At 37.9% G+C, this 16,381-nt stretch overlaps 4 protein-coding genes across 4 annotated transcripts; 2 read left to right on the forward strand and 2 right to left on the reverse strand.

Moving 5' to 3' along the window:
• Positions 1-1,282: 1,282 nt before the first annotated feature.
• On the forward strand, positions 1,283-3,739 carry LOC139883003 (BTB/POZ domain-containing protein At3g05675-like; the record flags this gene model as incomplete). Its single annotated transcript, XM_071867238.1, has 2 exons — positions 1,283-2,520; positions 3,479-3,739. Coding segments are annotated over 2 exons (1,499 nt in total), but the record flags the coding sequence as incomplete, so codon positions are not given.
• A 1,275-nt stretch (positions 3,740-5,014) lies between these two features.
• Positions 5,015-6,491, reverse strand: LOC139883004 (uncharacterized protein At1g01500-like). Its single transcript, XM_071867239.1, has 2 exons — positions 5,811-6,491; positions 5,015-5,245 (listed from the first exon to the last, which is right to left on the reverse strand). Exons 1-2 carry the CDS (start codon positions 6,489-6,491, stop codon positions 5,015-5,017), a joined length of 912 nt encoding a protein of 303 aa, XP_071723340.1.
• Positions 6,492-8,287: 1,796 nt separating this feature from the next.
• On the reverse strand, positions 8,288-9,350 carry LOC139882997 (uncharacterized). The gene is made up of 2 exons (XM_071867233.1): positions 8,743-9,350; positions 8,288-8,507 (listed from the first exon to the last, which is right to left on the reverse strand). The coding sequence occupies exons 1-2, from the start codon at positions 9,348-9,350 to the stop codon at positions 8,288-8,290; spliced, it is 828 nt and encodes a 275-aa protein (XP_071723334.1).
• Positions 9,351-11,672: 2,322 nt separating this feature from the next.
• On the forward strand, positions 11,673-12,586 carry LOC139882998 (uncharacterized). Its single transcript, XM_071867234.1, has 2 exons — positions 11,673-11,746; positions 11,857-12,586. The coding sequence occupies exons 1-2, from the start codon at positions 11,673-11,675 to the stop codon at positions 12,584-12,586; spliced, it is 804 nt and encodes a 267-aa protein (XP_071723335.1).
• The last annotated feature ends 3,795 nt before the right edge of the window (positions 12,587-16,381 follow it).

Here is a 16,381-nt window from a genome sequence, read left to right on the forward strand (position 1 = left end):
ATGTTTCAAGATTTTTTATTTAACTAATAAAAATTAATCTATATTTAATTGATTCCTACACTATGGTATGTCAAAAGTGTATAATCGAATTATTCAAATGCATCGATATAACACATCTCTAGCACATACGATTTATTCAGAACTCATTATTTCTTCTGCGTCGATTTGATTATGGTTGAATAAGAGGAAGAAGAGTTATCTTTCAACAACCTTTATTGATTCACTTTTGTTTAGCCGCAATGAGTTGTATTTTTTCTGATAATTTTCTTTATGTCGTCTAGGTCTAGGATTACATCTCATTGATCTAGGGTGTTAGTAGTTGTATCCGATCATCTTCACTATGTAATTGATTTTTGTAATTCGCCCGAGTAGTTAAGTCGTGAAGGATTTTTATTGATTATACTAGCGATTTTGTCCTAATTTAGAGAACTGAGAGAATTTCATCGAGAAATTTTTGATAAATTGACACGACTTTATTTTACCACATTAATTTAATATAATCATGTCCACCTTTGTTAAAAAGATAATAAATAAAAATAATAAATGGATATTTTGAATATTTTTTTGATAATTATTATATTTTCTAATGATTTAATCTCATTAAAATTTCAATTTGTCACAATTAATCTCGTAAGGAGCGAATACTTATTACTCCCCATCATCTACTAGACCGATCCATAGTTTAAATCTTTAATGTTATCCATCTGTATTAAAATATAATAATGTTCAATTCAGATTTATTACATATAATTGATAAGTGGCACATAAATTATTCAATATATATTAAATATTTTGTGTAATGCACGGGTCTGTAATAACACACTAGTTATATAAGTTGATGTCGGAGAGCGATAGAAGGGCAACGTGGCAGAGTTTGATGTGGGCAGCCACATACAGGTCGTATGTGTGTAGCTTGCCATTGTCGCATCTCGATCCTTAATTGTGGTGTCTTGTACTGTCTACGGACAGAAATAAAATTCGATTTTGAACCTAAATCGATCTCAACGGACTAGAAATCAATCCTGAACCAAATATCAACAGTCTCCGAATTCTGTTTAAATTCGATACCCGAACCTCTTGGAAGGATTTTAAATCGATTCATGACCGGCTCATTAACAATATGATACCAAAACCCGTCGGTTCATGAACTGAACCGGCCCAAAAACAGGAGTAGCTACACGGTTTGAAAGAATAGAAACGCGGCATGTTAAATCGCCACGTGTCAAGCCCAATAAGGAAACAATATTTTATTTTATTTTATTTTATTTTATTTCATTTAAAGTTGCTCTCGAACGAACATCAATCATCAAACACGATCAAACTGAAACCGAATCAACCACCGCAACCCAAATGCAGACGCCATCAATCACCACCACCTCCAAGAAACGCCACCGCCAAAATCCGGACCTCCACCAACCAAATTCTTCCACCACCAACGACCACACCTTATCCGAAACCACTCAAAAGCTCCGTCGCTCCTCCGACATTACCCCGTTTTCATTCAATGATTTCTCCACCGCTGACGTCATCCTCCGCCTCTACATAGACCATTCATCTCCATTCGATTCTCCATCCACGGATTCACCCGTCGCTGATGACGACGACTTTCGGATCTTCCTCCACTCCACCGTTCTCTGCCGTGCGAAATACTTCTCCGCGCTTCTCTCCGACCGCTGGCAACACCAGAAGAGTGAAGATGAGGAAGATGCACAAGAGTCTAAACAGAAAGTGCAACTCAATTTAGCTGTGCAGCCGAACCCGAATGCAATTTCGAAACATTTGGCGGTTCTCCAGCTTCTCTACACAAATGATTTCGCCAATGTGATCGACAGCGCGTCCACAGCATTGGATATGCTTCCTGTTGCTCTCGAGCTACTGTTCGAGGATTGCGTGAAATCCTGCGTTCGTTTCCTTGAAGCTGTCCCCTGGAACGAAGATGAAGAGAGGAGAGTGCTCCATCTAGTTCCATTTTTAAGCGAAGAAGAGTCCCAAGAGCTTCTCGCTAGGGTTTCCCTTGCGAAAAGCGATTCGTGTGAGGAAATGCTCTATGGACTTATCTCGACTGCAATTCACAACCATCCCAATATGGCTTTTGTCAAGGCCTTCGTTGCAAAGCTTTTGAGAGACTTCTCGTCGAGGGAGGTCGCCAGGAGGGTGTTGGACAGGGCATTCGATGCTAGCTTGAAGATTGTGAAAGGGAGCATGGAGGAGTATTCGAGTCCAGACTTTAGGGGATACCATTATGAGACTGAGGCAATACAGAGGTTGAATTTGCACACGGCCATGACGAATGGCAGGCATTTGTCATGGTTAGTGGAAAGGATGATTGAATTAAAAGTGGCTGACTCTGCCGTGAAGGAGTGGAGCGAGCAGTCTGCATTTACAGCCGACCTGCAGCGAGCTTTTAGAGACGATGCGTGGAGGAATTTCGACGTTCCTGGGCTTCCTGCCGTTTTGTTGAGGTGCACTTGTAGGCTTGCCAATGCAGTTGCTGCTGGTACTATTATAGCACCTCGTCAGGTAACAATGTCATCTACTTCTTGTTGAATTTGATTTTTATGTGAGAATGGTGTGCGTCATCCACGTTTGTTTCTGTGATTAGTTAGTTATACAAGTTATTGATATAACTGTTCATTGTCATGAGCGAGTCTTGGTTTAGCGTAAAGGTTAAGTAGTTAGGAAACAGAAATGGTGCATGTGCGTTTCTTAGCAAGTATGGAATATAATCTAGAACATCTAGCTGAATGGAGTAATGTACATGTCCCACGTTGACTTAAGTATCCTCTGAGTTAAGTTGTACGCACTTCACATTACCCCATAATCCATATTTGGGACGACTAGCATTTGCGAATTTAAAGTATCTTGATTTTCTAGCTTTATAAGGAGATCCGTATTGGTCTCGCCTTGATTACTTTCTATCATCATAAAAAATAAAATTAAAAAAAACAGGTGCTATTTTGAATACTTGCATGTTCTTTGTTGATGTCTTCAATATTTTTCTCTCAACCACTTCCATCCTCAGCCCTGTAGGTTCCCCCAAATCCTATTATGCTATATTACCGACCATTTATTATACTGAGTATTTAATTTAAACATATTAGGATCAGCCAATTTTAATGTCTCGTTGAATCTATGATTAGGTCCTTCAGCTGAAATTCACTAGTTATATGGTAATCAAACAGATATTTTCAAAGATGCACTTTTAAGAGTTGTAGGTTTTAATTTGTTGCCTGTTCTGCTTGTAACGTGGTGGAATAACAACTTGAAGAACTATTGGCTATTCTATTATCATTTCTCACCTTTGCCATGACTTATTCTTACTGTTTTGCAAAGAATTTATATGGCGATGAGATTGTTGTGTCAAAAATTGTGTGTCTTTTGGTCTGGCTTCATCTTATAAGAGATGCTACTGTGCATTCGACTCTAAGAACTAAAAGAGCTGTAAAGAAGATGATTGTATTTTTTGTTTATTCCCCAGGTGAGGATGAAGCTTGTTAAAGACTGGCTTCCTGTTCTGATAGTATGCAAAGATAATATCTCACCACTGATGCCCAATCATAAATCACTTTATCTGGAACTGGAAGAGACATTCCTAAGAATCATCTCTACGCTGCCAATGTCGGATGCACAACTCATGTTGCAGCAGTGCCTCAGTTTCTCGACCCGAAACGTCGAAGAATGCCCGCACTTGGTCACAGCATTCAACACCTGGTTCCGTCGTGCTGGCCACGCCCCGTAATCGTACAAGCCTTAGGTAATAGAAAAAAAGTCGTGGTTTTCATTTGCTGGTGTAAATAGTATATGACAGGATATCATCTCGATACCAGAAAAGAGTATCATGTTATGTTTGTATATATGTTGACATCTTCTTTCCGTTCTGCAACGGAACTTAATCTGAACTCTTTACTGTTCTTGTGGATTCCTCCTGTACTGACATTCGGAAAATATGAAATCTGCATTCCTTTATGGCCCTGTTATTCAAAATGATATTGCTTTTGTTTGATACTTTGGTTCCTGGGATTCGTACCAGACGAGATGGCCAATATAAATGAATGATTCCGAAATTTATCTTTGCAACTATCAGAACAAGAAGCCATATATTCCCCCCTCCACCCCCATAATTTCCCCTTTTCTCTTAAATATATATTCCTTCCGTATCATACATGATGTTTTGGATTTTTAGGTTCATCAAAATATATATGTATTTAGTCACTTATCTTCACTAAATGCATGTTTTTATTGATGAATTTAAAAATCCAAAACATAAAAAATATATGCTCGTTTCCCCGCCGCAATCCTCAATCGGAGGATAAAATATTGCTACTAAGATTCTCCATTCCTCATTAGGGATCGATTAATGGGTATTTTTTAGGGCGGAGTTTTAAGGAGATCGAGTCTTTTTCAAACATCACTATCCCAGATCCATGTCTTAGAGCTCATTGCATTCTACAGTGGATCACTTTGTCACTGACCACATGCGTTTTTATTTTTGTTATGTTTCTATACCCCTTTGGTAACGTAACCATCCAACAAAAAGTAGACATAGAGTTGAATTACCATCTCCAGATCACAATAGATAATGATTTATAATTTTAGGTTCACTCATTGATTAAATACATATCCATATGAATGAATCTGATGCAAAGGTAGTACGTTTCTAGTGTAGATTGTTTTCGAATTTCAATGGCAAGACAACTCTGCAAGGCGGAAAATTCTCATCACTAAAGAGCCCAATATCAACATGCAAAACAACTGAGATTCCTTTTCCCTTGCCAAAACTTGATATGTAATAGTAGCTATTAACACAAATTACAAAATGGAAACACACAACTGTCAACTACACATAATGACACGCATTACATATACTACCTTCAAAAACTATCATCTCATTCTCTCTGAGATGTATGTCGGACAGGAAAAAAAATCCTACTATTTCTGGTATGGGATTGTACATTACCACAAACAAAATCTTTCTTATTATCAGGTTTTCCCAAATCAAAAGCATGAAAAGGGATCATAGCAGTCGCCTTCTGAAGTTCCGAGTCGTGCTTTGGTAGGTTTTAACTAGCAAGCCAACTCCAATTCCGACTCCGATGCAAACACTCAGGCCAATGCCTACACCTACCCTCACGCCCGCATTGAACCATGACAGTTCTCCGTCTTCACCTTCCAGATATTCTCCACCAGCGTATAGGTGGTGGTTGTAGTTTTCGCTTTCTGGCTTGTAGTTTTGGTTCTCCGATACCTGCACAATAACATAAATGACGTTCAGGCCAACAGAACTCAGAATAGTGGAATCCATAATTATATCCGAAGATTGCTTCTTAATTTTTCGCAACACCTAGATGTAGAACAAATCAAAAAGGCTACCTATCACTCTTATGTGAATACATTAATCCACAAGCATATGGATAAGGGAATTCACTTAATTTGTAACTTGAATAACTATTATTTTGAAAATACACTTGACGTTTTGGACCCTAGAAATTCCTTAATGGTCAGGTAATCTTCATCAACCAGTCTCATCTTGTGAATAAGTTTACTATCAACTGGAAAATTAATACTTCATCAAATTTGGAATAGTTTGTATCATTTATTGTCCAACTCCAACCATAAAAAAAAAATAAAAAATCATGAAAATAGACTTAACTCGATCGCCAATAGCTAGTTTGCTTGCCAAGTATGCATAAAAAACTTCTCACAAATTCAGCAGGTCATATAAACAAGTTTTTTTGCATCTACAAATATTATGGCCAGTACACAGAAGCACTTAACGAAGAAAATTTGGAGAGATTTAAATTGTTTGTTACCTGCACCGCAAGCCTGGGAGTCAAACTTTTTGTGCCTTCAGTAGGATCATATTCTGGTATAGAATCCAGCATTCCCTTTCTCATATGTTTCTTCCTAAGTTGCAAAGTCCTCGTTAAAATAATGGGAGTGCCGTCGAAGCAGCCAGCAACGTAGACCTCGATTGCCGGAGAAGCTGAGTCTGGACTGTTGGCATGTCTTCCTTTCAAGAAACTAGAGCCTGCAATTATATCCGATTCACAATTGATGTTCCATGTCTGGCCACCCCCATTATTTTCATTAGAGTTGCACAATTCTAAAACTCCAGATAACACTAGTAGATCCTTGTCAAAGACCTCAAACTTGACACTTCCTGTTATTCGTATGCTGTCTGTGCTTACATAAGTAACTTCTTCAGATTTCTTGTCCAATCGATCCCTTCTTAAAAGAGTGGATGCTCCATCTGAGTAGATGCTAGCTCTGACACCGTTTACTTCTAGAAGAGTATCGGGATCCAACGGAATGTTGTTCAGAGAGAGGGACTCGGGCGTGGAATCGTCGATCTCGGATCTGCTCACTCTAACATAAAAGACTTTAATATCCAACCAGTGTAATGAAATCTTCTGACGAGGAGAGTGTCTTAACACGACGTGGCCATTTTCCGTCGGCACGTTTCCGTTACTCGATCTGTAAGGCTGTTCCATGATATTAAAAAACACACTGAGTCGATTATTCTGCAGCTTTAGTGACCATGAAGAAGAATCCACAAAACTTCACCTGCAGCCATGTTGTTGGATTCCCATCAAAAAAACAGTTTTCTACTAAAAAATCGTCTCCAAAACCAACCAGCATCTAATCAGAGAGACAAAGATACATATAACGGAGGCAATGATAATAATAAAAGTTCTTGCTGGAGATGAAAACCCAGTAATGAGTAACAAAAGATAAACAAGGGATAAGGAGATGGGACCATATATAAGAGAAGAAAAATTGAGGTTCTCAGACTGTACAATATGGTCTCTCTCCATACTGATTGATAAATTTGAAAGAGACACCTAAAAAGATTGCCCATTTATTTAAGATTAAATGCTAGTAATAACAATTCCAATTCAAAATCATACCATTCCATCATATAATCTCTAAAATAAATAACTCCAGAATGGTAAATTATTATAAATTCACAGCAGATGGATAAAAAACCAGGAAACGCTCAGACAGATTCCAACCAAATTCCCAGGCAAGAGACAAATCACGGACGTCATCAAACAGACAAAACCCTTTTGTTTCTTTTGTGAGTGTAGTAATTGTAATAAAAAAACATCATCATACATACAACATGAAATTCATAAATAAAAAATACGAATAGAAAACTCACCACCACATAATATTTCCTACGATCCAACAACGGCAGCCAAAGATTTAACCTTTGATATCACAGAGAAGAGAACCACACAATCAAATAAAAATAAAACAGAGCAAGCCCAAAATCCTCTAGAGAAATCCCAAATTCTCCCTTATTTTGAAAAGAAATCAAAACCCAGAAAGGAAAAACTGGTTACGCAATCGAAAGGCCGAAACTTTACGATGGTTGGTCGTTAATTGTTTTCTGATTAGTAAATGTAGGATATTTTTTGCGTGGAATATTTTATTTTAAATTTAAATTGTAAATGAGGTGGGGTCACTCTACACCTGGTATTCTTGGGATCTTATCCGAGAAAGAAAGGAAGAGATGATGCTAATTGCTAATAAGTGTCTTTGAAAACGATATGGAAATCCTATTTTAAGGATTGATTCATTAAACGACCATACATAATTAGTCTTCTTCCCTCCATCGATTAATATTTATTTATTCATGAAACTGAACTGTTACATTTTCCTTTATCGTTTTTCTTATCAAGGACAATTCAGAAGCTAAGATTATTTACACCACACGTGGTGCAAAATTAGTATTTGTATCAAATCAAAATACAGAGATATTTTTATTTTTTAGATTTATTTTTTCATTTAATTTAATTTATAAATTTATATATTTATAAATTTATTAGATACATATCTATTGATCAATTGATTATACAAGTAGGGTTCATTCTGAAAGTCAACGATTTCGTGGAAACGGGATCATACTATTTTAATTGTATAGAAGAAAAAATATGAACGAAAATAAAAAGTAAAAAACATCATGGAAGGAATATATACATTGTAGGTTGATTTAATGAGTTAAAACTAAGTACAATAAAGAAATTAGTTAAAATAGTTATACAATATTCTCCATACAATTATAATGAAACTTTTAAGGGTCTGCGTCGCAAAAGTTTGTCTGAATAAGAACCGCTAAAGTTTAGAGTAGAAAAGTAAATGATATTGAGTTATAACTTCTAAGAGAAACAAACAAGCAGTTAAATTATACAGTGAGAAAAACTCTCTCACTCCTTTATTTTCTCTCCCAGGGTCGTATTGGACATTTTGGGGTCTTGAGCGAAAATTAAAACATGTGTCCTTATTAGTTGAAAATTTTCTTCCTCCGAGCATTCTTTGAAACAAATTCGTCAATCAAATTCTCTAAAGCTAGTTTATTCAAAATCTCATTCTCGATTGCCACCAAAGCAAGTTCATAAAGCCTTTCCTGAGACATAGAATTATGCAAATAAGACTTAAGTAACTTTAACTTTGAAAAACTTCTTTCGGCAGTTGCAACTGTCAGCGGAATAATTAAAAATATCCTATATGCAATAATTTTATTGGAAAAACAATCAACACGTTTCAATAACTTTAAAATATCAAGAGCCCCCAACTTTTCTTTAGGCAAAAATTCTTGAGGTAATTTCAACTCCACATACAAGACTTTTAAGTGCATCTTCCAAACGACTATAATAAGACTTTAAATTTGAATCATGCAGTGAATGCAATTTCTCGGAAGTAAATAGAAAACCAAAGATATTTGAATATTGTTCAAACCTCATATCAATTGAGACAATTGCTTGATCAATAATGCAATTAAAATAGTTAACTCTAAAATACTCTGCCAGATATCGTGCACTCTCATCATCTAAAGTTTCATCAAATTGTATTTTTCTTTTAATTTTATGTCTTTGAGAAAAAATTGGATCAATCTCCATCTCCATTGCAAGTCCCTTTACAGCTTCAATAGCATTAGAATCTTTCACATTTTCAATAGCATCACAAACAAGCATATATTTCAATTGTAACTTTTTGCTAACCAAATTAATAGCATGTAACAAATCATACCAAATGACAATAACTACCATAAATTCAAAATCACCAAGTTCATTATTTGCTAAAGATTTAACTTCACTTCTTATTAAAGAGTCATTATCACTATCAGATTCTTCTAATAAAACTTCTCTTTTGTCTACCATTTGCAATCTCATTGCTTTTACACTATCTATACAACTATCCCAACAAATAGAAGATAATGGCTTAAGAGTCAACTCTATTACATTGTCCTTCAAAATTTTCCATCTCTTTGTTGATTTTGCAAAAAAATGTAAATACGTTGGATTACACCAAAAAAATTCCCTAACTTTTCCAGAATTGTTAGTCATATCACATAACATTAAATTAAGACTATGAGCACCACAAGGAGTATAAAAGGCTCTACGATTCAAATCTTAAAGTTTTCATTGCATTCCTTGATTTTTTCCTTTCATATTTGACCCATTATCATAGGCTTGACCACGCACATCATCTACATCAAAATTAAGGACATCTAATTCATTTATTAAAACATCAAATAGTCCCTACCCAATTATGTCTTTGACAATCAAAAATCCTAAAAAAATTCCTCTATGATAACACAATTAGAAGAAACATCCACATACTTTAAAATCAAAGACATTTGCTCTTGGTGGCTAATATCAAGCGTACAATCAAGTATCACAAAAATTATTTAGCCTCCTTTATTTTCTTAATAATTTCATATTTAATAGCATGTGCAAGCAAAATAATTAACTCATTTTGAATGTTGTGGCCAAGATAATGTACATGAGTCTCGTCACAAGTAATACGACGAACATGATCTTGCATAATAGGATCAAACTCATTTAACATTTCAATTAAGCCCAAGAAATTTCCATTGCTAGTTTGATACAATTTCTCATTAGTACCACGAAATGCAAAACTATGTTTTTCCAAGAAACTTAACTATTGTAATGATTCTCAACAATACATTTTTCCAATATTCTTTCTCTTTTTTAAAGTTACTTTTGAGCTACTTTATCAATAGTTGTACTCTTTTCAAGTCTTACACGCAAATCATACCAAATTGTCATATTTTGCAAATGTTCTATGCTAGTTTCATGCTCTCTAATTCTAATAGAAAGATGTGTCCAATCATTAAAACCATCATTTGCTAATTTACCTTTACCAGCCCCTTTCTTAAATAATTTAAAAAAAAAAAATTAATACAATCAAGTTCTTTCGAATATACAAGCCAATCTCTATCAAATTTTTCACCATTTGGTAAGATTCTAGTGTAGAATGAAGTAGAAAATTATCTACCAATTTTATCTTTTATACCCGGAATATTACATTATTACCATCCTGTGTTTTTTAAAATCTGGTCCGGACCACTCTGTGTAGAAAAAGCTAGTCGATTAAACTTTGTGTTTTTTTTTCAGGTTTGTTAGATCCTGTGTTTATTTTCCATCTATTTTTGCTGACGTGTCGATGATTTGGTGGGAAATAACATGACATGGCAGACCAAGATCGAACCAAAATCAATTCGAATTTGAATTGAACTAAAATTAAATCAAAATGTTAAACCAGACAGTAAACAAGCAAAATAGAACTCAACACTTACTGACCTGCACATTCAGTAAAATTAGGGCTTCTAAAATAGAGAGTTTGAGAGATTGAAGAACGGAAAAAATTAAGAGGATGTTCGAGAGCTACATATTGGACACCACAACCTGAAGAACACAATCTTGATCGATTCAAAGGTACTCCACTAAGCTTTGTGTGTGCGCTTTACCATTTTTTTACTTGCTAATTATACTTGGTCTATTTAGTTACGTTAGTGAAAGCTACATGGATTTTCTTTTTTTGTGTTTTGTATAAAACTTGTCAATGGGCCAATGATATGTCTAGTAAGTTTAATTAAATTTACTTTGTGGCTAATCAATCTTATTTTTTACTTGTACAGAATGTATGAGAATGGTATTGTGATTATCCACCATGGAGGAACATTCGATAATGAGGATTATGTGGGTGGAAAAGAAAAGGAACTCACCTTAGATGTTGATATAGCCTCATATGCAGACGTGAGAGACTCCTTGAAAGAATAAAATGATGATGATGCTCATTTTATGTTGTATTATCGAAACTTTGGTGGTGGACTCAAGCACATGTATAGTGGTCGAAGTTCCCTCGAGTTTGGGGGGCCTTCTTGCTGGCAAAGGAATGGTCCATATTTTTTCAATCCATGGTGACAATATTAATCATGGATATGTTAGCTTTCAAGGCAAAGGTACCTATATCAAATGAAGTACGTGGAGGTGGGACAAGTATTAGTGGCATAGTCAGCCCTGAATTGAATGAATCAGGCGGGGGGTGGGATAAGTCTTGTTGAATTGGAGGAAATAAATTCGAACAAGATAGTGAACCGGAAAGTGAACAAGAGGGTGATGAGTTTGAGGAACCATTCGGAAACATTGATGAATTTGCCGACCTTGAAGGGCTTTCGAGAGACAGTAAAGATGATGATGATGAAGAACTTTGAGAGAGCAAGGCAATCCAATGGGTTCTTGCTGCAAAAGAAAGAGAGAAACTACCAAATATAATTTCAGAACTGCATAAATTGAGAAAACAAACCTAGGAGGCGCTAAGTAGGCGATCTACTTTTTCAAGAGAAGAAGTTGATCTTGAGGATGGCGTGTGTAGTTAAGATAGCTTTGGAAGTGGTTCAAATGGTGAGCATCGAAGGAGCGGAACTAGATTTCCAGTATTTGATAATAGAAATAGGATTCCTCTGTTTAGTGTTGGCATGTACTTTGAAGATGGCATAAAGTAGTTCGGAAAAGCAATTGATACGTTGTCGATACTTTCATACAGGAAGATCACATTAAAGAAGAATGAATCAAAACGAGTGACCGCAATTTGCTCTGGGGGATGTAAATGGAGAATTCATGCATCTTATAACAATAACGGCACATTCCACGTGAAGACTTATAACGATAAGTATACTTGCTCAATTAACAATAAGAACAAAAGAATTTCGTCAAAGTGGCTGGCTGAGCATAATCAATTTTTCATAATCCCACATATTACTCTAGTTGAATTACAAAAGATGGTGAGGGTAGAATTAGGTTATACTGTATCAATTGACATGTGTAGGTCTGCGAGGAGGAAGGTATTGAGATTTCTATATGAGTATGTGAAAATAGATTATGCCAGGTCATGGGATTTCAAAGCTGAGATTGAAGATAAGAATGATGGTAGTATTGTAGAGCTACTTGTGGATGATGAAGGTCCGAATGGGGTTCAAAAATTTCTTAGACTATATGCATGCTTTGTAGCATTGAAGAATGGTTTCTTTGCTGGATGTAGAAGAATTATTGGAGTAGATAGTTGTTTCTTAAAAGGTATTGTGAGGGGCGAACTGCTTGTTGCTGTTGGTAGAGATGCAAACAACCAAATATTTCCAATTGCATGGGCTCAAGTAGAGGTAGAAAGCGCAGAGACATGGAGATGGTTCTTAGAACTTTTAAAAAAAGACTTGCAAATAGAGTACGACAAAGAAACCTGGGTTTTCAGTAGTGATCAACAAAAGGTAGTTTTATAGAAAATTATATATTGTATGTTATTTTTTGAAGCTAAGTTATTTATCTCCAATTTACTTAAGCGCAAATATATATTTTTTTATTTAATTTGCAGAGATTGATTAGATATATATATATTAGAACATTTTCCTTACGCTGAACTTAGACGTTGTGTGTTTCAACATGGCTCGAAACATAGTAAGGTGAGAAGCATGCGTCTCTTTCTGATCAGTCTTCGAGTTAGGTTATCGCACTTAGGACAGAATGGGAGGTGGAAAGTATTTGAGTGTATACGGCCTATCCGGGCCTACGAGGCTCACCATGAAGCCGAGCGGCTACGTGGTGGATCTCAAATTTAGTGAGGGAATGATCCTGCTTCTAGAGAAAGAGAGTGAGTAAATGCCCTTAAGTCTCTTGTGGGTCTCTAAGTATAAGTCTGTGTGCTTACTTTGGACATCCGACATGGGTCTTATATATAGGGGAGACCTTAGGTTTGACTTGGACTGTTAGTGCTGAAAGCGACCTGTACAGTTGTGAGGCTGTAGGTCTCCTCGGCTTTGGGTGCTTTGGCCTCTTCGGCAGGGCGCGGCCGGTGGTGTCCGTGCCCCTGGGCGCGTAGCCTCACAAAAGGGACGGAGCCACTGCACGTACTTGGTCGATCCTCATCCGGAGGAGCCTATGAAGGCACCATACAAATTACCTAAAAGTCCCCATGTCGTATCATTTGCCCCCTTTCTTGTAGGACATCATACGGTCTCGTGGAAGAAATACAGCTCGTTGTCGGCTTTTATTGGACTCGTGAGTCTCGTTCAAGTATGGAGCTGTATCATTTGCTTCAGTAGTGTCGGTTTGGCATACGCCTTGCCCCGATTGATATGCCCACAAGCCTCTGTTGGCGTGAGGGTCTTAGTCTTCGGCTTTAGTCGACTTCCCTTGGGAAGGAGCCTGTCTTGAACTTCAAATTTTGAATTTTGCCTTGTCTGCTTTGAGGGGAAGGCTTTCTGTCTTCTTCTGTGTGAAGATGATTTTTGGGAGTCCAGTGGTCTTTGCCCAGTTACCATTAATGTGGCAGCTGAAGGGACGTCTCCCTTAGCCCTTTTTGGATAGGCAAAAGGGCTTTTCATGAAATGAGGGAATGTCAGTACAAGGTTTGCTGACGTGGTGAGCGTTCGCTGAACCGATGCGTCTCTTCGCCTTCGAACTCTCGGTATTTGTTATCACACCTCTAGTTGTTGCTAGAAATATCCTCCTTCATCGTCATTTTCTCTTCATTTTTAAAGCTTTAGTGTTCGCCATTGTTAGTGAGAGGGAGCGATATAACTGGCTCTATCTTCAGATCCAAAATCTAGAGTCTTCTTTGCATTTCTTCTTCTCGGCTTCGCTTCTTTCTTTTTCTTAGAGTGTAGTCATGTCTCACAAACAATCTGGTCATAGCAGCAAACCATCTTCAAGTAGATCCGAGGTTCGTACTTCCTTCAAAGAATGAAGCCGGAAATGTAGCAGGTTCCTTTCGGGGAATTTGGCCTATTGAGCTTTGTTCTTTGTTGGATGACAGTTGTATGAGCCCCCGAGTTCCTTTCAAGAATTGAGCCAAGAACTGAAGATAGCCTGGCTTAGGTGTTCGCGTGGTTGGGCTCGTTTCTTAGTTGGTACTTAAAGGCTTCAGCTGATTGTTATCTTCGAATAATGCTTGGAGCCGGGGACGAAGCTATGCTTTGTCATCGAGGGGGTTAGACTCCTATTTGAGTTTCGGCCTCAAGGCTCGGGCAGGGGTCTAACTCTGTCGGATGGCAAACTGAGGCGACTTGGGTCGTGGAACGAGGATTCGCGGGAGAGGGCGTTTCCGATCCCTATCGTCCTTGTAGGATAAGTCTTCCTCATGCGTTTAATTTGTACCCCGTCTGTAATTGTTTTGTGACTCTGACCCTTTCTCTTCGACGTGCAATAGTGAGGCGAAGGAGCTGTCTGATATCAAAGGAGCCGAGGCAATTCGTGATGTCGGTTCCCATCCTCCAAAGTAAGGAAAGAGAAAGGGATTCTGTCAGGCCGAGCATGCAGCAACGGCGGTCGAGACGATCCAGGCCACGGTTCCTTTGACGGTGGATAGGATGCGTTTGATGACGGCTGGAACGAGTCATAAGTGGCAAACAGCCATAAATGTGCCAAGTTTTGTTCCCCTTAGAAATAATTTGCTTCTAGCAGCGAAACGGACGGTCGAGGTTGCGATTGATGACGGTAGTCGAAATATGGGGGTCATGGAGTGGCAAGGAGTGGTAGATGGAGCTTTTGACCATAGCAAATTGGTAAGCACCCTTTCTACTTGTTCTGTCACTGTTCTCTTCTCCGAGTGATTAGTCACTCACTCATTGACCCTATCCGGCCCTTTCCTAGGCTGCCGATTACATTCAAGAGTTGTTGAGAAGGTACGACGAGTAGCAACAAGTCCTTCGGGCTACGAAGGTAGATCTGGAGATAACCCAAAAGGAAAATGTCCTGCTTCGGACACGGATCTGAATCAAGGATTTGGAGGAGGAGGCCGTTATTATGGACTATCAAAAATCAGACGGCTCCCTGGCTGACGCCTAGGATGTCACGGAAATGAATCTAGATTCAGTAAAGGCTTATGCCTTTAATAAGGCCATGACGCTCGCTGGGAAGATCTAGAACCATATGCAGGCAAGCTAGAAGGAGATGGCGGCAAAACTATATTCGATTTAGATTAATGCACCTGCGGCTCCATCTTTCTCCTGCTTGGTTATGGTGTCATTTTGATTCCACCCAACTTCAGGCAATACTGGTGACTCGTCCCTTAAGAGCATCAGGATTAACCCTATTTACTTCGACTTCGCGTTCATCCTCATACAACTTTCGTGTCCTTCATTAGATTCTTTCTCGAAGATTATGTTTTTCAGTCGTGCTATGATTTTTCAGTGCTTGCCTTATCGCCATTTCTGTTAGCTTTTCTGGCCTGCGCGCCATGGATATCGGCCTATCGGCTTTGTAGATATCGGCCTGTCGGCCTTGTAGATACTGAATTTTGTATACTTGCCTTGATGAGGCTTTTGACTTTATGAATGCAGTAGCTTGATTCCATGCATCTTAGCATTTTTTTTTGAGTTTTTGCTTCTTTAGCTTTATGTTTTGCATACTCGCTTTCATTTTTCTTGATTTTGGAGCTGCTCGAAATATCTGTTTGAGGCTGGCTCATAGCTTTCGGCCTTTAACAATTTGCGTTCTTTCTGAAGCTGGCTCATAGCCTTCAGCTCCTATACCATGCCTGTCCCAAAAAAAAACTAGCTTTCGGCGCTAGTCGATGGCTTAACTGTTATTAGTGCTTGGCTTTACTTTGCTGATTTAGGACTTGGCTTGAATTTATTTTTAAACAAAGATTGGCGATGGTGCGGCCATGGCTCTTAACCGGCGTCGTATTTATTAAATGCTCTCGTCTGAGTCTTTGTTTAGTTGGGGTTTTCGGCTTCATCTAGGTGAGGCGACATCTTAGCCCTTTTTCTTTATAGTGGGGGCGTTAGCTTCATCTTGGTGAGGCGACGTCTTAGCCCTTGTTATAGGCTTTAATACTGCCTTATCAAAAATGAGCGTCAATGTGGTCGTAGCTCTTAGTCGATTTTTTGCTCTTTCTTTTCTTAGGTCTTAGTTTCTCTTTTTATTATCTGAACAAGATGAGCGTCGATATGGGCGTACCTCTTTGCCGACGTCTATTGCTGGGTTGGGCGTACCTCTTATCCGACATCTTATCCGTATTTACTTTTTTAGGCGTAATAAAGATCTCATCCTTTGAAATTTACAGTCCCTGCCTA

This window comes from Rutidosis leptorrhynchoides, unplaced genomic scaffold (assembly GCF_046630445.1).
Source record: "Rutidosis leptorrhynchoides isolate AG116_Rl617_1_P2 unplaced genomic scaffold, CSIRO_AGI_Rlap_v1 contig338, whole genome shotgun sequence".
NCBI lineage: Eukaryota > Viridiplantae > Streptophyta > Magnoliopsida > Asterales > Asteraceae > Rutidosis > Rutidosis leptorrhynchoides.